This window comes from Palaemon carinicauda, chromosome 35 (assembly GCF_036898095.1).
Source record: "Palaemon carinicauda isolate YSFRI2023 chromosome 35, ASM3689809v2, whole genome shotgun sequence".
In the NCBI taxonomy this organism is placed as follows: domain Eukaryota; kingdom Metazoa; phylum Arthropoda; class Malacostraca; order Decapoda; family Palaemonidae; genus Palaemon; species Palaemon carinicauda.
Window position 1 is genome coordinate 17426658 of NC_090759.1, and position 25822 is coordinate 17452479.

Here is a 25822-nt window from a genome sequence, read left to right on the forward strand (position 1 = left end):
GATTCCTTTCGGGGTTTTCGTTCTTTCTTTAGTGTTCATTCATTTTTTAAATTACATAGTTTCATAATTATAATTGTTATAATTCTGTTTTGGTTACAGCTCTCCTTCCGTGAGTGTAAGTGGTTGTGAGGGCACGTGCCTGTTGTGTAATTTTTGTTTTTAAATATTTAACTTAGCCGGTGAATATATAATAGCTGCAACTCTGCGGCTCGACAGACAACATACTTAAAAAAAAACTCGCGAGCGATCGCTATGCAGGTTGCGGGTGTGCCCACCAGCGCCAACTGTCGGCCAGATACCACTCTCGGATGTAAACAAAACCTTCAATTCTTCTCTGTCGACGTTGACGACAAGACGTACTTTTACTCGCTGTAGAACCTGGAGTTTTCCCATCATATTTGGTGAAGTACTTTAATTTGGTTTGAGCTTTCGCAGTACAGGTGTTTTTCTTCAAAATAAACCCTTGAACTCTTTTTTGAATCGGATTATTTGTTGATGACTTAGATCGTTTTTGGAATTTTCTTTGACTAATTCAAAATGGCTGACCCTTCTCAAGTTCCTAAGTTTCGAAAGTGTAATGCGAGGGACTGTACAGTAATAGGCGTCTTCCAAAGGCTTCTCTCGACCCTCACACTGTTTGTTCCAATTGTCGGGGTAAAACCTGTCAATTGGGAGATCGGTGTGAGGAATGCGTGGGCCTTTTGGAATTTGATAAATATACACGCAGACTAGAGAGAGATAGGGTAAGGAGAAGTTCTTCTAGGTCCGTAGATTTTTCCTCTCCACATGCCCCTGAACCTAATCCTTCCCCTGTAGTGGTTGTTCCTAACCCCCCTCCTAGCACTCAGGAACCGTCTATGCAAGACATGTTGCGTGCTATTCATGCCTTGGGGGAGAGAGTTGAGGCTTTAGCAAGTGACCGTAATCAACTCATGGCAGACGTGAAGGAACTCAAGTGCCAAAGTGCCACGGCGGAAAGTGGGAAAGTGCCTAGTGTTACGCAAAGTGTTGTGAACAGTGTTGCGACCGAGGGTTCGTCTGTTCGTGCCTGTCGTTCGCCTAGTCCGGGACCTCTTGCAAGCTCCCAAGCCCAGGGGAGAAGCAATGTCGTACGACTTATGGGTTCGAGAGGCCTTGATCAGCGAACAGACGTTCCTTCTTTGGTATCAGGTGTATCTCGTCAAGATCGCCCCTACCATAAGACGAGAGAGCCCATTTTTACCTCGTCGTCCGAAGGCGTTTCACGTAAGAAACCATGGAGCAAGGTCTCTAGACCTTTGAAACGCAAGTCGGTCCCTTCAGGACAAGTCCAACGTCCCGGATGTAGCCACTGGGACAGTTCGGACCCGTTGCCGTCATCTGATGACTGCTCGCCGCCTAAGAAAGGCAAAGTTGTGCCGTCTCAGTCGCTAACCCCGTCTGTTACCGCACCCGCTTCCGTAGACCCTAAATGGGTGTTACTGCAAGACATGCAGTCTAAGCTTGCGTCCCTTATGGAAGACTACAACACAGAGAAGGTTTCCGTTGAACCTACTGGCCGTCAGCCATCCAAGCGTTCTGTTGTGCATCCTGTTGACGTTGATGTAGCTTTCTCGCGTCAACCAGTTGGGGTTGTACCTCCCCCGATGCGATCCCGTGTGGATTTCCAGCCGCACGTTGACGTTAGGCAACTCACTGATGCGACTGGTGACATTCAGGACGTTCACCAACCATCAAAGTTGACTTGTTTTGACGCGGTGCGTCAACCTCCGCAACCCAGTATGGTGTTGACTGCACAACCCAGACGGTCTAAACAGTCTCGGGTGGACGCTGTGCGTCCTCGCGCACCTGTTGTTGTTGACAGTTCCCAGACTGTTCAGCAGTTTCAGGACGCTGCGTCCTGCTCCGTCACGTATGCACCAGTGCGGCCGGACGCTGCAGAGTCAAACGTTGCCTACCCCTTTGCCGTTTTCTCATCAGTTATCAGATGAGGACGTTGCTGAATCACAGCCTGAGGATCAGCCTTCAGATTTAGATGAGCCTAAAGCAGTTCCACCATCTATGGACTTTAAAAAAGTCATGCTTGTTTTTAAAGAGTTGTTCCCTGAACACTTTATCTCTGTGGCTCCTCGTTCGCCGCCGTCTGAGTTTGTTTTAGGCGTTCCTGCTGCCATGCCAGCCTTTACGAAACTCGTTCTCTCTCGCTCATCCAAGAGAGCTTTACGGCTGTTAGGCGATTGGTTGGAAACCAAGAGGAGTTTAGGGAAGACGGCCTTTGCCTTCCCCCCATCTAAACTCTCGTCTAGATCGAGCGTCTGGTATGCCACGGGAGAAGTTCTCGGCTTGGGAGTTCCTGCCTCTGCCCAGGGCGACTTCTCAAGTCTTGTAGACTCTCCCCGCCGCCTTGCCATGAGACGCTCGAAGATTAGTTGGTCATCCTCGGACCTGGACCACCTTCTTAAAAGCATCTTTAGGGCGTTTGAAGTTTTTAACTTCCTGGACTGGTGTTTGGGAGCCCTGAGTAGGAAAATCTCATCTGCCGATAGGGATGTTTCCTTACTCATTATGTCCTGCATGGACAAGGCCGTCCGCGATGGATCCAACGAGCTTGCCGCTTCATTCACGTCAGGAGTCCTAAAGAAACGAGAGTCTCTGTGCTCTTTTCTATCAGCAGGAGTGACGCCATGTCAAAGATCTGAGCTACTCTTTGCGCCCTTGTCTAAGTGCTTGTTTCCTGAAGTCTTAGTTAAGGAAATTGCCTTGTCTTTAGTGCAGAAGGACACCCACGATTTAGTTGCGTCCTCGGCTCGCAAAATTCCCCCTTTGCCTGCCTTGTCTGCTAGACCTAGGATGGACACTCCAGCGTCCAGGTTTATTCCGCCCTTTCGTGGCAGAGCCCCCAGCAGGGGAGGTGCTCGTGCCGAAGGGAAGAGAGGAAAGAGGAAAGGATCCAAGTCCTCGCGGGGTAGAGTCTGACTGCCCGCAACTTCAGACAGCAGTAGGTGCCAGACTCAAGAACTTCTGGCAAGCCTGGGAGAAGAGAGGCGCAGATCAACAATCTGTGAGGTTGCTCAGAGAGGGGTACAAAATCCCTTTTGTACACAGACCTCCTCTAGCGACGTCCCCCATCGATCTCTCTCCCAGGTACCGAGAGGAAGCAAAGAGACAAGCCCTGAAACTGGAAGTGTCTCTTTTACTAGAGAAGGGAGCGGTGGTCAAAGTCTCGGACCTTTAATCACCGGGGTTTTACAACCGTCTCTTCCTAGTATCAAAGAAGACAGGAGGTTGGAGACCGGTGCTAGACGTCAGTGCTCTGAATGTCTTTGTCACAAAGACGAAGTTCACCATGGAGACCACAAATTCAGTCTTAGCAGCGGTCAGAAAGGGAGACTGGATGGTCTCTCTCGACCTAAGGGACGCTTACTTCCACATCCCCATTCACTCAGATTCCCAACCTTTTCTGAGATTCGTCTTCGACGATGTGGTTTACCAGTTTCGGGCCCTGTGCTTTGGCCTAAGCACGGCTCCTCTCGTGTTTACGAGGCTTATGAGGAATGTGGCAAAATTCCTCCATTTATTGGACATCCGAGCCTCCCTTTATTTGGACGACTGGCTTCTCAGAGCCTCTTCCAGTCATCGCTGTCTGAAGGATCTCAATTGGACTCTAGATCTGACCAAGGAATTGGGACTCCTAGTCAACTTGGAAAAGTCCCAACTGATCCCATCCCAAACTATTCTGTATTCAGGGATGGAGATTCACAGTCCAGTTTTACGGGCTTTTCCGTCGGCCCCCAGAATAGATCAAGCCCTGCTCGTCATCCAGAAGATGTTGAAGAAAGAACGTTGCTCAGTCAGGAATTGGATGAGTCTGGTAGGAACGCTATCATCCCTGGAGCAATTTGTCTCGCTAGGAAGGCTACACCTCCGACCTCTACAATTCCATCTAGCTTTTCACTGGAAAAAGGACAAGACGCTAGAGGCGGTCTCGATCCCGATTTCCGAAAAGATAAAGACTTGTCTGACTTGGTGGAAAGACAATATCAGTCTACGAGAGGGTCTTCCCCTAGCAGTTCAGAAACCCAACCACGTTCTCTTCTCAGACGCATCGGACTTGGGCTGGGGCGCGACGCTGGACGGTCGGGAATGCTCAGGTCTGTGGAACTCGAGTCAGAGGAGCATGCATATCAACAGCAAGGAGCTTTTGGTGGTTCACCTGGCCTTGATAAGCTTCGAGAATCTCCTTCGAGGCAAGGTGGTGGAGGTCAACTCGGACAACACCACGGCCTTGGCGTACATTTCCAAACAGGGAGGTACCCACTCACTGACTCTGTACGAGATCGCAAGGGACCTGCTCATCTGGTCAAAAGATCGAGGCATCTCCCTAGTAACGAGGTTCATCCAGGGCGACTTGAACGTTCTAGCAAATTGTCTCAGTCGGAAAGGTCAGGTAATTCCAACCGAATGGACCCTCCACAAGGATGTGTGCAAGAGACTTTGGGTGACTTTGGGGTCAACCCACCATAGATCTCTTTGCAACCTCGTTGACCAAGAGGCTTCCAATCTATTGCTCTCCAGTCCCAGACCCAGCAGCAATACATATAGATGCCTTTCTCCTAGATTGGTCACACCTAGATCTTTACGCATTCCCACCATTCAAGATTGTCAACAAGGTACAGTGATACCTCGGTAGTCGAACGACTCTATACTCGAACAATTCGGAGTTCGACCAAAATTTTCGAGAAATTTTTGCTGCGGTGCTCGACCAAAAATTCGGTACTCGACCAGCCGAACACGTGACGACCGCATGGGCTTTGTGATGATCGCGCCATCTCGGCCACTCTCGCTTGTTCGGGAAGCATCAGTTCTCTCGAGAGCGTCACTCAGACAACGCGCGATCAGCATTCGTTGTGATTTAGTGATTTTCAGTGCTTTTAATTGCTTTTTTAGCTTTCATAATGAGTCCCAAGAAAGTAATGAGTGTTAAGGGGAAGGAGAAGAGGAAAACAGTGCGAACAACGATCGAGTTGAAGAAGGAAATTATAGCGAAATATGAGAATGGTGTACGAGTGTCCGATTTAGCGGTAGAATACGGAATGGCGAAGTCGACCATTTCTACGTTTTTAAAGCATAAAGAAATGATTTAGAAGGCGAATGTTGCAACGGGAGTTACGGCGGTAACTAAGCAAAGGCCACAAGTGATTGAGGAGATGGAAAAGTTGCTTTTAATATTTATTAAAGAAAAACAGTTGGCCGGGGAAAGTGTTAGTGAAGCGTTCATTTGTGAAAAAGCGTTGCATATCTATGAAGAATTAGTGAAGAAAAGTCCGAGTACCAGTGAAAGTGATTCATTTACATTTAAAGCGAGCAGGGGTTGGTTTGAAAAGTTTCGTAATAGAACAGGTATTCATCGTGTTACTAGGCATGGGGAGGCAGCTAGTTCGGATCAAATTGCAGCCGATAAATACGTGGGGGAATTCGATCGGTACATAAATGAACAAAATTTGATCGCACAACAAGTCTTTAATTGTGATGAGACTGGGTTATTTTGGAAGAAAATGCCAGCCAATACGTACATTACCAAGGACGAGACGAAGATGCCAGGTCACAAGCCAATGAAAGATAGGCTAACATTGTTGCTGTGTGCAAATGCAAGTGGCGATTGCAAGATCAAACCCTTGTTAGTGTACCACTCGGACAACCCCCGGGTGTTCAAACGAAATAATATTTGTAAAAGTGCACTACCAGTTATGTGGCGCTCGAACACTAAATCTTGGGTCACAAGACAATTCTTTACTGAGTGGATAAACGAAGTGTTTGCCCCCCAGGTTAAGGCTTACCTCATTGAAAAGAGCTTGCCAATGAAATGTCTTCTGGTTATGGACAATGCTCCTGCACATCCTCCAGGTCTCGAGGATGACTTGAAAGAAGAATACAGCTTTATCAAAATCAAATTCTTGCCCCCCAATACTACTCCCATACTCCAGCCCATGGACCAACAGGTCATTTCAAACTTCAAAAAACTCTATACCAAGGCCCTTTTCAGAAAGTGTTTTGAAGTGACCAGTGACACGAAGTTGACCCTAAAGGAATTCTGGAAGGAACACTTCAGCATCCTCAACTCTGTTAACATGATTGACCAAGCTTGGCGAGGTGTGACCTATAGGACATTGAACTCTGCCTGGCGTAAGCTGTGGCCATCATGTGTCACAGAGAGGGAGTTTGAAGGTTTCCAACCAGAGGCGGGTCCAAGCACTGCTACCCCTGTAATTTCTGATGACACTGATGTCGTTGAGGAAATTGTTGTCATGGGCAGGAGTTTGGGGCTTGAGGTCGACAAGGATGATATTGATGAGCTTGTAGAAAGCCATTCTACCGAGTTGACTGTGGAGGAATTGTTGCACCTGCAACAACAACAGCAGCAGGATCTGATTGTGGAGCAGGAATCTTCAGAAGAGGATGAGGTAAGGGAGGATGTTCCAAGTTCTCTCATCAATGAAATTTGTTCCAAGTGGGCAGATGTGCAGGCTTTTGCTGAAAAATACCACCCAGAAATTGCAGTAGCAAACCGGGCAGTGCATATGTTTAATGATAGTGTCATGTATCATTTTCGAAGAATACTGCAGAGGAGGAAGAAACAATTAACAATAGACCAGTTTTTCACAAAAGAAAAGAAAGCTGCTACATCAAAGCCTGTTTCTCCTCCAAAGAAGAGACAAAGAAGAGAAGAAACCCCTGAAATAGATCTGCCCACCCTTTCATTGGAGAGAGAAACAACTCCTGAAGGAGAACTACCCCGCCACATCATGGAAGGGGACTCTCCTTCCAAGCAGTAACCTCCCCCTTCCATCCTCTCCACATCCATCCCTGTATGCCATCGAACCGCTGCTCAAAGGTATGTTCACTACAGTACAGAAAATGGTTTAAAATTGTTTTATTTTAGTACAGTAAATGGTTTAAAATTGTTTTATAGGATTTTCTGACCAATTTCATACACATTTAGATAATTATTGTTGTTTAGGTACACGTTTTATTAATATTTTGGGCCTGTTCGAGTGCTTGGGAACGGAATAGAATATATACCATTATTTCTTATGGGGAAAAAAAATTCGGTACTCGAACAAATCGGAGGTCGAACACGGATCTCGAACGGATTATGGTCGAGTACCGAGGTATCACTGTACTGCAGAAATTCACCTCTCACGAAGGGACAAGGTTGACGTTAGTTGCTCCCCTCTGGCCCGCGAGAGAATGGTTCACCGAGGTACTTCGATGGCTGGTAGACTTTCCCAGAAGTCTTCCTCTAAGAGTAGACCTTTTACGTCAGCCGCACGTAAAGAAGGTACACCAAAGCCTCCACGCTCTTCGTCTGACTGCCTTCAGACTATCGAAAGACTCTCGAGAGCTAGAGGCTTTTCGAAGGAGGCAGCCAGTGCGATTGCTAGAGCGAGGAGAGCTTCTACCATTAGAGTTTACCAATCGAAGTGGGAAGTCTTCCGAGACTGGTGCAAGTCAGTTTCCGTATCCTCGTCCAGTACCTCTGTAGCCCAAATAGCTGATTTTCTCTTTTACCTGAGAAAAGTTCGCTCCCTTTCAGCTCCTACGATCAAGGGCTACAGAAGCATGTTGGCCTCGGTCTTCTGGCATAGAGGCTTAGATCTTTCCAACAATAAAGATCTGCAAGACCTCCTTAAGTCTTTTGAGACCTCTAAGGAACGTCGTTTGGCTACACCTGGGTGGAATTTAGACGTGGTCCTAAGATTCCTCATGTCAGACAGGTTTGAGCCTTTACATTCAGCCTCCCTGAAAGATCTCACTCTTAAGACTCTTTTCCTGGTATGCTTGGCCTCGGCTAAAAGAGTCAGTGAGCTTCATGCCTTCAGCAAGAACATCGGGTTTTCGTCAGAAAAAGCTACTTGTTCTCTGCAGCTTGGTTTCCTAGCCAAGAATGAGCTGCCTTCTCGTCCTTGGCCTAAATCTTTCGATATTCCTAGCTTATCGGAGATCGTAGGCAATGAACTAGAAAGAGTGTTATGCCCTGTTAGAGCTCTTAAGTTCTACTTAGCTCGTACTAAACCTTTACGAGGCAAATCTGAAGCGTTATGGTGTTCGGTTAAGAAACCATCCTTACCCATGTCAAAGAATGCTTTGTCATATTTTATCAGATTGTTAATACGAGAAGCTCATTCACACTTGAGTGAGGATCTTTGCTTAAGGTTAAGACGCACGAGGTTAGAGCTGTAGCAACTTCCGTGGCCTTTAAGCAAAATAGATCTCTGCAAAGTATCATGGACGCGACCTATTGGAGAAGCAAGTCAGTGTTCGCGTCATTTTACTTGAAAGATGTCCAGACTCTTTACGAGAACTGCTACACACTGGGACCATTCGTAGCAGCGAGTGCAGTAGTGGGTGAGGGCTCAACCACTACAATTCCCTAATTCCATATCCTTTTAATCTGTCTCTTGAAATGTTTTTAATGTTGTTTTTATGGGTTGTTCGGAAGGCTAAGAAGCCTTTCGCATCCTGGTTGATTTGGCGGGTGGTCAAAGTCATTTCTTGAGAGCGCCCAGATTAGGGGTTTGATGAGGTCCTGTTGTATGGGTTGCAGCCCTTGATACTTCAGCTCCTGGGAGTCTGTCAGCATCCTAAGAGGATCGCTGGGCTCCGTAAGGAAGACAGACTTACAAGGCAGAGTAATCGTCTAAGTCGACTTCCTTACCAGGTACCTATTTATTTTGGTTTTGTTATATTGATAACTGTCAAAATGAAAAAACTCTTAGCTTATACGATGTAAACATATTTAACTCTGGTCTCTACCCACCTCCTTGGGTGTGAATCAGCTATTATATATTCACCGGCTAAGTTAAATATTTAAAAATGATATTTTAATTATAAAATAAATTTTTGAATATACTTACCCGGTGAATATATAAATTAAACGACCCTCCCTTCCTCTCCAATTGAGACGCAGTGGGACGAGAAGCATTGAAGGTTTTGTTTACATCCGAGAATGGTATCTGGCCGACAGTTGGCGCTGGTGGGCACACCCGCAACCTGCATAGCGATCGCTCGCGAGTTTTTTTTAAGTATGTTGTCTGTCGAGCCGCAGAGTTGCAGCTATTATATATTCACCGGGTAAGTACTGTATATTCAAAAATTTATTTTATAATTAAAATATCATTTCCTTTCCCTCGGGATTCCTCTTCGGAGCCTTCCCGGGGGAATGAATGTGTACTAATGATTTTTGTTTTATTTTTTTACAGTTACCGATCTAGTTCGTTTCTGTAATATGGCAACGGTGTGAGCTGTCTTGTTGAGGCCTGGGGATTCGGCTGTTGCTGCCTCCCCTCTTGTATTTTCGTCAGGGGCGTGTCTCCTTCTACTGGAAGTACTCCCGTGACGACGGACAGCTCTCCAGTTCATTTTAGAACTCTCAGGAGGCTTGCCTCCTTGGGCGGGTAACTTTCCTTCCGAGGGAAGTTTTTCCTGTCCAGGCTTGAGTTTTTCTCCTTTTGGGGGGGGGGTTCTTCTCTTGCCTTTTTTTCGTGCGACTATGCTCTTGGTGCTGAGCGGTCACACCTGCAGTTTCGCCCAAGGGGCTGGGCAACTGCAGGAGCTCCTCTTCGGAGGATTGCTCCTTTTAGGTCACTGGCTGACCAGTCTCTTCTACGTAGTGTTTCTCTTTCGTTCGCGAGAGAGTACACTCATAGAAATTCCTCTTTGGAGGATTCTTCTGCTGCTGTTGCTGTTGGCCTCCCTCGCCGTAAGGCCCACCGTCCGCCTCGTCGTAAGGGCCTCTCATCTCCCTATAAGGGTGCTAAGAGGCGCCTTTTTGAATCTCCGTTTGAAGCCTACAACTCCTTTTTCTTGATCTTCCGCCTTGGTGCAGATGGACAGCAGTCTGATCTCGTCTTCCGATAGGCAACGGTCTTCCCGACGGACAACGGTCTTCCAACGGACATCAGTCTCCCGGCGGACAACGTTCCCTTCGGGGCAAAGGGTTGCCTCCCACGGGGGTTCTTCCCTTGCGTGTTAGGGTTCCCCTGCACGCCCTTCTGCTGTGTTCTCTCCTGCTCAGTGTTAGCGCACAGGCACTCTCCTGCTCATCAGCGCTCTGATGATGATCATCCCTGCTGTTCCTGTTGGTTCCTGTTACGCGCCCTGTGCGCCCACGTTCGCCCTCGCGATCTAGAACTTCGGTTCAGGTCTGGGTCAAGGACTCTTCTTCTATGCGCAGGCTTCCACGCGTTGCCTTCTGCTCGTCAGCGATCATCAGCTCGCCAGCGATCACCTGCTCGCCAGCGTTCGCCTGCTCGCCAGCGCGCACAGGCGATTTTAGTATCGCCTATTCAACAGCGTTCTACACGTCTGCGATCTTCGGATCGCCCGCGTGTGTTACAGCCGGCACGCCAACGTTCTCCAACACTTCTGAAAGAACATGGTTCGCCAGCTACTAGCTCGCCATCGCCCACCTGCGCATGCTGCTCGCCATCGCGCGATCGCCCACCTGCGGATGCTGCTCGCCATCGCGCGATCGGCCACCTGCGGATGCTGCTCGCCATCGCGCGATCGGCCACCTGCGGATGCTGCTCGCCATCGCGGGATCGCCCACCTGCGGATGCTGCTCGCCATCGCGCGATCGCCCACCTGCGGATGCTGCTCGCCATCGCGCGATCGCCCACCTGCGGATGCTGCTCGCCATCGCGCGATCGCCCACCTGCGGATGCTGCTCGCCATCGCGCGATCGCCCACCTGCGGATGCTGCTCGCCATCGCGCGATCGCCCACCTGCGGATGCTGCTCGCCTTCGCGCGATCGCCCACCTGCGGATGCTGCTCGCCATCGCGCGATCGACCACCTGCGGATGCTGCTCGCCTTTGCGCGATCGCCCACCTGCGCATGCTGCTCGCCATCGCGCGATCGCCCACCTGCGGATGCTGCTCGCCATCGCGCGATGCTCACCTGCTTCGACAATCTTCCATGCTAAAGGATCAGCAAGGAGCTGTCCCTTTGGGTCGATGTCCACACCATGTTGGAGTTCGAACAAGGGCTAAGACCTCAGGTCTACATTTGCGCACTGTACCTAAAGGACACTTACTTCCAGGCCCAAACCATCCATCCGGGAAGGTTGGAAGATTCAGGCTAGACAAACAAGAAGCACCAGTTCAGGGCACTGTGCTTCGGTCTTTCCACTACACCCATCCTGGTCTAACGGGATCGGCTTCTGTCTCCTCCGTTTCGGGACGACTGACTCACTTAACAGACTCAGTGACAACCTTGCATTAGCACCGGAACTTATGAAGTCTTTTTACCAAGATCCAGTGATTAGGGTAAACCTGCGGAAGTCTTCCCTACTTCCCTCCCAAAAGACGTGTATCGGGGAATGATTTTAGACACCAATCTCCACAAAACCTCAAAAACGAGAACAACTCCCATCCCAGAGTGACTTGAGTCTGACTGGAATCAGGCTCTCGATCCCCCAGACATTGTGACCCCCATGGGACCAGAAGTTTGGACGAACCTCAAGGGATGGGTGTCAGTCGAGAATCTACAGAGTGGTATAACCTTCTCATCCTTCCCCACCCCTCGGACTTGATGCTGGGCTTAGAACACATCAAAAGAAGAGAGGAGGGACCATAGTGCTGCACCACACGACCTCAGCCTTCTGGACAGAGTCCGAAAGTACCTTCACTTAGATCTCTTAAGAGATGAAGGCCAACTTTTTGGTCCCTCAGCAGCCTCATCGGTTCCTAACAGACCACTCAGTGATGTGATGGATGACAACACCACACACCACATAGAGACTCACATCGTCAAGCATGAAGGAACTTCCTCGTAGCCTCTTCCCATCTAATAGTGTAAACACTAAGATGGTCCAAAGTCCGTTTGGTACCACTATCAGGCCGCTTCGTTCCAGACTGGAAGAACGTGCTTGCCGACAATCTGTGCACAGCATCTCAGATAAGGTATACCGAATGGACTTTGGATCGCCTTGTAGCAGACAAAGTCCCGACTTTACGGGGTCCTCCAACTAGGGATCTGTTCGCAACGCTCCTGAATCTCAGGCTGCCGCTGCTCCCCAGCCCTAGACCCCAAGGCTCTCTGGCGACAACGGTGGGTACAACAATTACGTTTACGTCTCGTCCCTGTTTTATCTGGAGAAGGACACTCAAGAAGACTAGAACATCAGTCAGCCTCTCAAGGACTCTCATAGCTCTGCTATGGCATTATGCAGAACGGTTTCCAAACCTTTTGCAGCTCCTGATAGTCTCTGCAAGAGGACCCTCTCCACATCACAGACAACCCATTTCGACACCTACCACAAGCTATAGCTTTGCTATGATTGTACACCTGGAGACTACCCAATACCTCTTTTGCGAAAAGGTTGTCTAGATATCTGAGGAATTCCTCAGCATCAGTTTACCAGGCGGTATAAGGTCTTGTGTAGTTGGTGTCATGTGAAAGTGTGTGTCTCCACTCGATACCTCTGTTACAACAGTAGTGGAATCCTCGGGTATATATAAGAGGAAAAGACCCCCTATTCAGTTTTGACAGGTAAAGATGATCATTCAACCTTGATCCTTCACCTTCAAACTGAAAGGAAGGGACATCCTTTCATCGATAGACCTTTCCTAACTCGTACGGACTTAACAACTTGCCTTTCTCCAGTCGGAATTGAGACCTTCCACTCGGAACATGGTTCAAATTCTCCGATCTCTAAAGAGACCTCCTTATGTTCCACTTCACCAGGTAACAAATTTTCACCTGATTTAAGAAGACAATGTTCCCTCACACTGACAGCAACCATACGTGTCAAAGAACTTCATGGTCTCTCTTTCGACATAGCCCATTAATGAGAAGGGCGAAAGGCAATGTTCAGTTTCGTCCCTGAGTATGTCGCCAGACACAGTCTCCAGAGGTGACGGTTCTTACACAAGTCTCCACTTGGTAGCGGATGATCCAGATCATCCGTTACTGTACCCAGGGTAAGGTATGAGACTTTACCTTAAGAAAACGGCAATAGCCCATCTGGGTCCCTTCTCTTGTCATCAGCACTGGGAGAAACTAGAGGAGGATCACCAAAACATTATATCGACATGACGACTCACGATGTCAGGGGCATAGCCATGCCTCTGGTCCTTCTTAGCAGACTACTCTGTGGCGCAGGTTTTACAAGAAGGATGTGAATGCTCCAGGTGACTTTCACAACCTTTCTCCTGCAAGACGTGACCCACAGGAACTCGTTACGATCTCTATTGGTCCAGTGGTGGCTGCACAACAGCTGGTTGTATACCTCAAGCTCCTTATTGGACAAGTAGTAGAAGGTTGAGGGCACTGTTACCCGGTTTTAATCTGCGTGAATGAAAAGATTTGACTGGCTCTTATTCTTTTCTTCATCCTACCCTCTCTTGGGGGAAAGCAGCATCCTGGGTTCTCTGCATAAGCTGACCTCAAACCACTGCAGGTAAACAATGCTCCCTTGTGTGCCTAGTATTAAGCTAATATTGTTGCGTCCCCATACCCTGGCGAGGTGGTATTGGGAAACTCTTGGTTACATCAGGTTTTTCCTACAATAGACTTGGAATAACTTAACCTAGACAGTCACACTTCTGCATGTCTGAACACAGCTCGCGTAGGTCGCGGAGCTTGCATAGCAAGGTTTTAGCGAGGACAGGGACTCCTTATTTTTGAGTACTAACATACTCAGAAAAGGAACCCCCAGGTAATGCCAATAGCCAGATTGGCAGGGACGTCCACCCTTCCTAATGGGTGAGTCACCCCTAATAAATAGCATGGTTTGTATTCCATTACGGAACAAATGGCAAATTCGTAGATGATTTGTATTTTTCTTAACTATAAAAATCTTAGCTATTTATACAAACTTGCCCGCCAGCCCTATCCCCCTTGAAGTCCTACCTCCAAGCAAAGTGACTAAATTACAGGTGTGTGAACGGGAGTGGTAGCAAGCTATCCCCCCCCCTACCCCACCCTAACTAGCGGTGTGGGTAGTTAACCCTCGCTAAATTTTTATGGCTTGTCAATTCAGCTCTGACGAAAGTATAACCCCTAATAAATAGGTAAGGTTTGTATAGTTAGGAAAAATACAAATTATGAATTTGTCATATTAAGCTAATACTGTTGCTTCCCCATACCCTGGCGAGGTGGCATTGGGAAAGTCTTGGTTATAACAGTTTTCCTACAAAAAGACTTGGAATAACTTTACCTAGACAGTTGCACTTCTAAATATCTCAACACACAGCTTGCGTAGGCCGCGGACGGGTTTTAGCGAGACGCAGGGACTCCTTATTTTGAGTACTAACATGCTCAGATAAGGAGCCCCCGGGTAAAGCCAAAAGCCAGATAGGCAGGGACGTCCACCCTTCCTAATGAGTGAGTCACCCCTAAATAGATAGCGTGGGTTTTATTCCAGTTACGGAACAAATGACAAATTCGTGGATCATTTGTATTTTTCGTAACGATACAAACCTTAGCTATTTATACAAACTTACCCGCCAGCCCTATCCCCCTAGAAATCTTACCTCCAAGCAAAGTGAGCTAAATCACTGGTGTGTGAGTGTGGATAGTTAACCCTAGCTAAATTTTAATGGCTCGTCATTTCAGCTTCGCAGGAAGTAATACCGCTAAATTAATAGCTAAGGTTTGTATCGTAGGAAAAATACAAATTATCTACGAATTTATCATATTGGTAGGGACATCCGCTTTCCTAATGGGTGAGTCAACCCCTATAAATTGCATAGGTTTGTATTCCAGTTATGGAACAAATAACAAATTTGGAAGTGATTTGTATTTTTTCTAATGATACAAACCTTTTGCTATTTGTACAGATTTGCCCGTCAACCCAGTCCCCCTTGAAGTCCTACCTGCAAGCAAAGTGAAGCGGTTACAGGTGTGTAAGTGAGAGGGGTAGCTACTACGCCTCCCCAATCCCTCTCCCCGCTAACTATCGGTATGGGTGGTTAACCCTCGCTAATTTCTAATGGCCTTTTCTTTTAACTTCACCAAAAGTAATACCCCTATAAATAGCTACTTGTTTGTATCGTTAGGAAAAATACAAATTATTTCCAAATTTGTTATATAGTAACTCAACTTATTCCTTTTATGTTTGTGAAATTGTACAATACTTTAATATTTTCAGTCGAGTAAGCGATGTGAAGTAATCATATAGTGGTTACATTATTAGTTTTCTGATGAAGAACCCTTACCCGGAAACATTATTTTAAGTTTCGGTTCCTAGCATTTGGCTTTTTAATCTTAGCAACAACTATTTGCTGTATATTAATAACCGCTAGAGTAGTTTTGTTACCCCTTTCATTTTTGTGTATATTCATACGTGATTTGCATACTTAAGTGCCCTGCTTTATTTTTATGTGTCACAAACATATAATTTTAGTGTTCAACAACTGACTTCCTTGGTAAAAGTGAAAAAATTGTATTACAATCTGTAAGTGTAAATGTTCTTAAAATTTTTGTGTATTATTTTTTTTTCAAGATACAATACTGTAGATTCTGGAGTAGATGAAATTAAATAATTAAATTTTAAATTTTCAGCACATCAAGAGGACAGGATGGGTAAAACGTGATGTCAAGGATCCAGAAACAATCTCTGGTCATATGTACAGAATGGCAATGATGGCATTCCTTTTAGATGAGGATGATAGAGTTAATAGAGACAGGTAACTATCAAAGTATGATTTCCAGTGTATTCCTATGTGGATACAAACTTTTGAGGCCTTTATATATAGGTTACTCCTAGTTTTGTTTACTACGACCAGACAATCAAAGAAAAGGGGTTTGATTGCATCATGCTGCAGTACCACAGCGTATGCAGATCATGCAGCACAGGGTGCCTACTCATGATGCTCTACACTACAGTCCTGGGCGTGAAATTAAGAGGACGTATCTTCACTTCCTCTGTACGATCTAGACTTTCCCATTCACCTCGTTTATCTTTTTAGTGTTTAGTGCTTCTGCCTTATGTTTTTCATCAGGATGACATGGCTATCTCACCCAAAAATAGATTTGTTGCGTAACCGAAATACAAACCACGCTATTTAAATAGGGTTTGTTCCGTAACCGAAATACAAACCACGCTATTTACATTGGGTTTACCTTTTAGCGCAGCTGAAATGACGAGCCAATACAGTAGTTTTAACGAGGGTTAATTACCCCCTCGCTAGTTAGCGGGAGGTAGGGGAAGGGTAGCTTGCTACCCCTACCCCCCACACACCGGTGATTTGCTTCACTTCACTTTTGGCTCGGCGGTGATCAGACGTGTCTGTTCATCGTCCTCGTGACAGCCTTTAATTTTTCTGCTTTTTCTTTCTACAGCTTTTGTGTTGGTTGGAAGTTGACCTTCATTATTATTATTTTACAATGCGTACATGCTCTGGTGTTGCCGGCCGCCCTTGTGGGACCTTTATGTCAGCCTTAGCTACGGACCCTCACACCCTTTGCCCTTAGTGTCGGGGCCGACGGTGTGACCAGAACATGTGCTGTGAGTGTAGGGAGTGGTCTGCCTCCCAGTGGGAGATGTTTGGCCGCCGGCGTAAGAAGAAGTCCAAGAGAGACCGTTCTCCTTCGGGGTTTGCCTTGAAGGAGGAAGGTTCTCGGGATTCTTCTTCCGCCGCCCAAACCTCCTCCGAAGCTCCCCCTCGTCCGGCTCCTAAGGAGAGTCGGCTGAGTGGTAGCGCAGGCCCTAGTTCTGTTTCCCGACCTTGGGTGGGGGGAGAGGGCGTTGCCTCCCATAGTGGGGCGGTTCCCCCTCCTCCGGGCGAGGTTGTTGATAATGCTTTAACTAATGATGATCTCTTGCAGATTTGGTCTTCCCTGGGGCTTAAGGGCTTGCCCTCCAGGGTCGCCTTTATTGACCTTGTCTCGTTGGGGGCCGCCGTTAAGCAGTCGCCGGCGGTAGCAGAGGTAGACCCTCTGTCTATCGTCGACGTCGTGGTGGCAGAGGCCTCCGACGTGGCTGGGCAATCCTCCGCAGGTGCAGTTGAGGATGACGGTGCTGAGGGCTCTCCTCCCCCTTCCGTACATCCTTCGAAGGGGGAAGTGAGTCCTTCGGGCTCTTCTGCTGCTCAGCTTCCTTCTAAGGAAAGTGCTTTGACTGAGACTCCCCTTCGGAGGACCGATGGTCCCGATGATCTTCCCCGAGGTCGTCTCCGCCGTAAGGCTCACCGTCCGCTGCGTCGCAAGGGCCTCCCTTCCCCTTATAAGGGGGTTAAGAGGCGCCGAAGGGGACTCCTCGTCGGCCTCAGCCTACAGCTCCGTCTCCATTGGACCTCTCTGCAGACCGTTCTCCAACTCCTGCCAGATCTTCACCTTCTGGGGAACTCGTCACCCGACGGGCAACGGTCTCTTCGGGGCAAAGGGAATCTTCCCTTCCATGGGCAGTGCTAGCGCACAGGCGCTTTTCTGCTCGTCAGCGCTCTCCTGATCGTCAGCGCTCCTGCTCGTCGGCGCTCTCCTGCTCGTCGGCGCTCTCCTGATGTTCGCCCTCCTCGTCAGTGCTCTCCTGCTCGTCAGCTCTCTTCTGAGCGTCAGCGCTCATTTGAGGATCATCGCCCTGCGGTCTCTGACCATCCTACAGTTCCTGTTGAGCTCCCTGCACGCCATCAGTCTCCTGAGCTCTCTCATCCTGTGGCTACGCAACATCGTTCACGTTCCCCAGCGCGTGTGTCGAAAGCACATGTTCGCCAACGCGCCCGCGATCTTCCTGTTCCTGTTTGTGAACGCGCCGTGCCACCTGTCCCTTCACAGGATCTCTCGCGTCGCCCTCCTGCTCGCCAGCGATCACCTACGCACCAGCGATCACCTGCTCGCCTGCGTTCACCTGCTCGCCAGCGCGCACAGGCGATTTTAGTATCACCTATTCGCCAGCGTTCTCCCACGCGTCAACGGTCGCCTACGCGCCAGCGTTCACCTGCTCGTCAGCGCGCACAGGCGATTTTGGTATCGCCTATTCACCAGCATTTTCCTACGCATCAGCGATCACCTGTTTCTCGGCGATCTCCGGACTGCCCGCGTGTTTTACAGCCTGCGCGCACACGTTCTCCAACGCTTCGTCAACCGGAGGTTATGAAGGGACATGGTTCGCCAGCTACTAGCTCGCCATCGCGCGATCGATCACCGGCGCGTGCTGCTCGCTGTCGCTCGCCAACGCGCCATCGCCCACCTGCGCGTCAGCGCTCACCAGCTCACCACCGATCGCCTGTTGATCTACATCGCCAGCGATCTTCCTCACCCACGCGGCAGCGCGTTTCCTCGCCATCGAGCCAACACTTTCATTCGCCGCCTATGACACGCGCTCATTCACCTGCCCACCCTCGTGCCCACTCGCCCGCGCGACCGCTCGCTCGCCTACGCGCCCGCGCGACCGCCCGCTCGCCTACGCGCCCACGCGATCATTCGCCTGCGCGCCCACGCGATCATTCGCCTGCGCGCCCGCGCGATCATCCGCCTGCGCGCCCGCGCGATCATCCACCTGCGCGCCCGCGCGATCATCCACCTGCGCGCCCGCGCGATCGCGCGATCATCGTTCGCGGCGAATTCCGCAACCGGTGGTAGCAGCCGGAACGCGTGTTCCTAGACAACGCTCGGGATCACCTCCACCCAAACACAGGATTGTAGTGCAGGACAAGGATATTACTGAGGAGAGGTTAGTACATCATTCTTCCCCACCTTCTTTTCAGGCAGGTACTGTGGTGTCCACTCCAAAGGAACGCCCGATCCCTTTCCCTTTAGCGAGGATTTCGGACTCTGTGTCTTTGGAGCAACAGACTTGGTTTGGTCCTCTGGCGCGGGTGTTAGTGAGGGTTATGAAACCAGCACTCGCGTTATGAAACCAGCACTCGCGTTATGAAACCAGCACTCGCCGACCAGGGTAACAAACCAACGGCTGTCTCTCCTACGCTGAAGAGAAAGAGAGGAGTGGACTTCGTGGTGACTTCCCCCAGGGCGAAGTTGGTTCCCAAGAGGTCGGTCGCGAAGGCCCCTTCTCCTGGTCGAGTGCTTTCTCCTCCTCCCGTGGACGAGGCCTTTCCGTCCTCGGGTGAGTCCAGTGGGGCGGTAGTCTTCCCCTCGGCCCCAAGGGGGGAGACTTCGCTTCATGGAGGAGAATCATCTCGTGAGGAAGGGGCCCCTCGAACCTCTTTGTTGGGATCCTGTATCCCTCCCAGGAGGGAATCCAAGGACTCCAAGACCGTCCCGAAATCTTCTTCAAGGATTCGCCAGGAACCCACGGCTTCCCGGGGAATGTCCACATTTCACCCCAGGAAGAGATCCCTGGGGCAGGAGACTTAGCTGCCAGCCCGCAGGGAGGAGAACAGCAGGAATCCGAACATGCCTTCTGGCAGGTCCTAAGCCTGATAAGGCAACTTAACGGGCTTATGGATCCAGTCATCGCCCCCCGTGAAGGCAAAGACATGATCTTGGATGAAGTGTTTGACGTTCGGAAGGCCCCGAAGTCCAGTGCGGGTCCGCCCTGGTCTCGGGGTCTGAAGAGTGCCAGAGCTAGGGCCAACGCTCAGCTCGCGCTTCTTGCCTCCTCCAGTCGTTCCGCTGCCAGGAACAAGCTCATCCCTCCTCCTCGTCTTTAGCAGAGGAGGTATTTCGAGATTCTGGGTGAGCCCAACCTCGCTCTTCCTCTCCATCACTCTGTGGAGGAGCTGGCGAAGGGTGTTTCCCTTGAGAAGCTCTCTGCCCGGCAGGTGTCGTTCTCGGCGGCAGAGATCCTTAGCCACGAGAAGGTCGCTAAGTGTGCCATGCAGGCCACTTCGTGGCTGGACTTTTGGCTAGGATCTCTGGGCATCCTGTTGCGCTCGGAGGACTTGTCCAAGGAGACCAATAGGAAGGCCCTGGAGACCTTCTTGCTCTCGGACACCCGCTCCATCGAGTTTTTGGCGCACCAGGTTACCACCCTGTGGGCCAACTCGGTGTTGAAGCGTCGCGATGCTGTGTCCGAGAGATTCCATCCGAATGTCCCCGCCGTGGATGTGTGTAGGCTCCGACATGCTTCCCTTCTGGGGGAGAATTTGTTTGACCCTCAAGACATGGAGCGAACGGCTGAGAGGTGGAGGAAATCCAGCACGGATTCCCTCCTCCATAGGGCCCTTACAGGTCGGCCCTATAAACCTCCAGCTCCGCCGCAACAGCAGCAGCAGCCTCGTAAGGCTCCAAAGCAGGCACCGGCAGTTAAGAAGGTGGTGTCTAAGCCCCAGCCCTTTCCAGCCAAGGTCAAGAGGGGCGGTAAGTCCCCTAGGGGTGGCAATCCCCCTGCGTGTCCACCTGTGGGGGGATGCCTTCAGCGTTGCGTCTGCAGGTGGCAGCAACACGGGGCTTATGCTTGGATGGTTTCAGTGATCGGCCAAGGGTATCGCGTCCCGTTCACAACATCTCAACCTCCCCTGACAGCGAATCCAGTGTCGTTGAGCTCCTATGCCACAGGATCGGCAAAGGGGCTGGCCCTTCACGCCGAAGTCGAGACCATGCTCGAGAAGGGTGCTCTCCAGGAGGTCGTCGACGGCTCCCCAGGCTTCTTCAGTCGACTCTCTTGTAAAGAAGGCTACTGGAGGCTGGAGACCTGTCATCGACCTCTCAGCTCTGAACGGATTTGTCAAGCAAACCCGGTTCAGCATGGAGACAGCAGACACGGTCAGACTTGCAGTGAGACCACAAGCCTTCATGTGCACACTGGATCTAAAGGACGCGTCCTTCCAGATCCCAACCCATCCGTCTTCCAGGAAGTACCTGAGATTTTGCTTAGACGACAAGATCTACCAGTTCAAGGTGCTGTGTTTCGGTCTCTCCACAGCTCCTCAGGTGTTCACCAGAATGTTCACCCTGATTTCATCTTGGGCGCACAGGAACGGCATTCGTCTCCTTCGTTATCTGGACGATTGGCTGATCCTAGCAGACTCGGAGTCGACCCTTCTTCGGCACCGAGACAGGCTTCTGGATCTTTGCCAGGGTCTGGGGATCGTGGTAAACCTCGAGAAGTCCTCTCTGCAGCCGTCCCAACGACTGGTTTATCTAGGCATGCTAATAGACACCAATCTCCACAAAGCCTTTCCATCGGACGACCGGATAGCAAGGCTGAAGAGGGTGGCGGAACCCTTCCTCAGGCGAGAAGACCTCCCCGCCCAATCGTGGTTGCGTCTCTTAGGTCACCTATCCTCCCTGGCTCGTTTGGTTCCAAACGGCCGCCTAAGGATGAGATCCCTTCAATGGCGGCTCAAGTCCCGGTGGAATCAAGGATCCGATTCCCCGGATATTCTGATCCCAATAGGGTCTCTGGAACAGGCGGACTTGCAGTGGTGGCTGGTCGACAAGAACCTGCGGAAGGGAGTGAGTCTTGTCCTCCCCCCGGAATTGACTCTGTTTTCGGACGCGTCAAAAGAAGGGGGGGGGGGGGGGGCGCATGTTCTGAACCAGAGGGCCTCAGGCCTTTGGTCAGAATCAGAAAAGTGCCTACACATCAACCTGCTAGAATTGAAGGCCGTTTTTCTGGCTCTTCAACAGTTCCAACGGTCCATGGCGGGTCACTCCGTGGTGGTGATGAGCGACAACACCAAAGTAGTGGCTTATATCAACAAGCAGGGAGGCACTTTTTCACAGCAGCTATCCCATCTTGCAGTAGAGACTCTGAGGTGCACCGAAACCCACTCGATAACACTATCAGCTCGCTTCATTCCTGGCAAGAGGAATGTGCTCGCCGACAGTCTGAGCAGGGCCGCGCAGATAGTGAGTATCGAGTGGTCTTTGGATCCTCAGATAGCCAACAAAGTCCTGACTTTGTGTGGTTCCCCGACTGTGGACTTGTTCGCGACAGCTTTGAACTTCAAGCTGCCCCTGTACTGCTCCCCAGTCCCGGACCCCAAGGCACTAAGGCAAGATGCTTTCCAGCAACGGTGGGACAACATCGACGTGTACGCCTTCCCACCGTTCTGTCTGATGAGAAGGGTGCTCAACAGGACCAGACAATCGGTCAACTGTTCAATGACTGGTAGCTCCGCTATGGCATCACGCGGAATGGTTTCCGGATCTTCTGCAGCTCCTGACGGAGCTCCCGAGAGAACTTCCTCCACGACACGAGCTTCTCAGACAACCCCACTCCGGCGTCCCTCACAGGGCCGTAGCCTCGCTTCGTTTTCACGCCTGGAGACTATCCAGCGTCTCCTCGCGGAGAGAGGCTTTTCGCAACAGGTTGCGAAGATAATGTCTCGGCACCTGAGAAGGTCCTCTGTGGGAGTCTACCAAGCAAAGTGGAGAGTCTTTTGTGGTTGGTGTCGTGGAAGGGGTATCTCTCCACTCGATGCCACTATCCCAGCAATAGCGGACTTCCTCGTTTATCTGCGGGAAGAAATGCGCCTTTCTGTCTCGGCAGTGAAAGGCTATCGCTCAGCCTTAAGCTTGGCCTTCAGACTGAAGGGCGTGGATATTTCTTCATCGCTAGAACTCTCTTTACTCATACGTAGCTATGAGCTTACCTGCCCCCAGTCGGAAGTGAGACCTCCTCCTTGGAACGTGGTTCGAGTCCTTAGGTCTCTTAAGAGACCTCCCTTCGAGCCATTACGCCAGGCCTCCGATCGCCACCTGTCTTGGAAGACGGCTTTCCTACTCGCTTTGGCTTCGGCCAAGCGGGTTAGTGAACTTCATGGTCTCTCGCACGACGTCGCCCATTCAAGGGGATGGTGGAAGGTAACGTTCAGGTTCGTCCCTGAGTTTGTTGCCGAGACTCAGAATCCTGGAGTGCCGGTTCTGGAGAGGGAGGTCTCAACCTTCCGGACTCACCAGTGGTAGCTTATACACCCCCCCCTGGAACCCCCCCAAGCGGCGGCGCGAGCCCTAAACCACGCCCCCTTGGGCGGAGTTACCAGAGACGAGCGGGTTGACTCGGCAATGGAAGTCACATTTCTGAAGTTGACTTCGGCACAGAACGTTCTCCTCTTTTTCCCTCCCGCTGCTCCCAACATTTGCTGATTTTCATTATCCTGCACTCAGCAACCAGAGTAATATCTCAGCCCACGGCTTAATTATGTCTAGGCAAATTCTTACCTCCGCGGAGGTGCATCGGCTTAGCGAAGACTCCAGCGGAGAGGAGAACGTAATCAGTAACGAAAAACGAACACAATCGACTGCAGATAGTGTTATGCCTTCTAATTCTGATATCGTAAATATGTTACTACAACAGAATCAAACTCTTATGCAAATCATCCAGAAAAGGTAAGGTTTTAAATTCTGTTTACAACGAAAACGTCATATGGAAAGCAGCTGATTTAGACTAATGACGTCACAAATGCAAATGGCGGCCCCCATACGTAAGCTTGTTATGATTTGAATGCTTAGAGCAGGCACTTCCGAACATAGCGTAAGTAGCTTAAGCAAAGCATGTGCATGATTACTACACGATTAATCGGTATAAACAAACTAAATACTCCAATTTTTATATATTACAAAATTATAATTAAGCACACAAAACAAATTGCTTGCCTGACACATTAAAAGCACGCGCTTAATAGGCAGTAGGCTAGACCACAGGTAAGTTCGAGCTTACATTTCTCGCTTTAAACCTATCGACACTAGCCTAGGCCCTGGGGGGCTATCTGATAAGGGTTACATATGAGGCAGGTCTAGTTTATTAATAATAACAGATTTAAACTTATCATTCACTTAAATATGGCACTGAATTAACCTAAGAGGGCTATTTGAGTCGTGAACCCCATTGCCTGACTTCAGCCTTCTAGGTCCGCTGCTGTCCATATTTACTATACCCGTTGAACAAAATTTCAATTATTCTATGGTAAATAAATCACTGATATTAAACATTCATCTCGGCAGAAGTGGTTCACCTGCTAAGAAGAATGAGGCTCCCCCTCCTACTAAGCGCTCAAGACGATCACCTGAATTACCTGAAAGTGCAAATTTAGACCTCTTTTCCTTTTATAATAATGGAGACGAAAGTGATTACGAAGATTTCAACCTTCTTACATTCAATAAACCCATTCCTTCATATATTTCCACCAATTTCAAAGCTGAACCATCTTTTCATAGAGAAGGGAAAATTCAATTGAATAATTCACTAGTAGCATTAACTTTCAGTGAAGGCCATAGTGATAACCGGGATAAATTCTTTGTTAGTAGTCAAAATAAGGAGTTCTCAGACTTTTTTAAATTAATTAATACTCCAAAGTTGAATTTCTGGCCTGAAGGTAAGGTATTTGATGACAGTTATAAGAGAAAATTTTTTTATGACATTGAAAATATTAAAATGAGTATTTCTGCCTTTCAAGGGCATGCAGCACTGGCACACATTGTATACCCCTCCAAAGTAAATGACATTGATTTTTTGTCCAAAATTATTATTGGTCCCCTAAGGAGGAGCATAGACCTCATACAAAATTTGATAAGAAATTTCAGAAGCAGAGCACTTCCTAGATACCTCAAGGAAGAAGTAAGAGATCTTATAATCAAAGCAGACATTAAAGAAGTTTGGAATTTAACTGAAGACCAAAAATCAGCCATTGCTGCCTGCTTTCACAAAGGTCCCCTCCTCAGAGGAGGGGCAGCAAACTTCAGGGGTAGGAAATTCAACTTCGGGGGCAGATTTCAGGGAAGAAGGTTCAGTTTCCTCAAAGGTAACCCTAACTTTAGATTCAAGTCTCAGCCACTTAGAAGAGGTAATAGGCGAGGTGGGTACAGGGGGGGGAGGTCACAAAATGGACAAGCTAATAGTTCAGGAGCCAGAGAAAAGAAAGACCCTAGAAATTGAGCCATGCTCCGCACCAGTTCAAAGAGAAATTTTTTCAGCACCAATATTCTATGCACCAGTTGATAACGATGTTTACTCTTCACCAGTTAATAATGAGCTTTGCTCAGCACCAGTTAATGAGCTTTGCTCAGCACCAGTTAATTACGAGCTTTGCTCAGCACCAGTGGTTAATGAGCTTTGCTCAGCACCAGATAATAACGAGCTTTGCTCCGCACCAGACCATCATGACATTGCGCCAAATGCTATAAATCAAGATAGAAGTAAAGAGACCTCGCCTTTGGCCTCAAAACCAATGAATAACTCCTCCCAGAGCCCCCCAGAGAATAGGATAGGTAAGTCATTATTGATGAATATTGATAGTTGGAGAAAGCTTCCTAATGCCTCTTTTGCTTGTAAAATTATCAATGAAGGGGTGAGAATTCCGTTTAATAATAAACTTAAAGCCCAGAGGTCATTAAAAAGAACTGGTAAAGATAGATTTTATTCAATTAACAAGCGTAAAATATTGGAAAGTGAATGTGACAGACTGCTAAAACTAGGTGTCATAGAGCAGATCCCCAGAACTTCCTTTTACTACTCCAACCACATATTTTATAAATTCAAACCAGATGGAACAGTACGACTAATCTTTGACATGAAAGTGCTCAACACCATGATTAAAAAACCTTCTTTTACCATGCTCAAGGCCAATACTATATTTCCCTATCTACATCTAAACTCTTGGGCCTGCAAACTAGATTTAAAAGATGCTTATTGGCACATTCCATTACATGCAAGTAGCCAGAAATTTCTAACCTTCAAACTAGGTAAAAGGAAGTTCAAATGGACTGTGATACCCTTTGGACTAAAGACAGCACCTTATATTTTTTCAAAAATAATGTACACAGTGATCAAGTATATTAGAACCTCATATAACATCTTAATATTCAACTATCTTGATGACATTCTCATATTAGCAAAAGATTATGTAAAATGTAAAAATCACATTCAGCTAGTCATTAAGATCTTGTCAGACTTAGGATGGAATATCTCACTTAAAAAATCTACAATTGAACCG

General features: G+C 48.8%; 2 protein-coding genes across 2 annotated transcripts in view; both read left to right on the forward strand.

Annotated features, from left to right (window-relative positions):
- LOC137627644 (uncharacterized) overlaps positions 1 to 25822 on the forward strand; it is a 598615-nt gene that overhangs the window by 366552 nt on the left and 206241 nt on the right. The gene's annotated exons all lie outside the window — the stretch shown is intronic.
- Positions 1 to 25822, forward strand: part of LOC137627641 (5'-deoxynucleotidase HDDC2) — a 71052-nt gene that overhangs the window by 8963 nt on the left and 36267 nt on the right. Inside the window, exon 2 of the mRNA XM_068358780.1 lies at positions 15546 to 15670. Coding sequence (XP_068214881.1) covers positions 15546 to 15670 — 125 coding nt within the window. The remainder of the gene's footprint in view (positions 1 to 15545; positions 15671 to 25822) is intronic.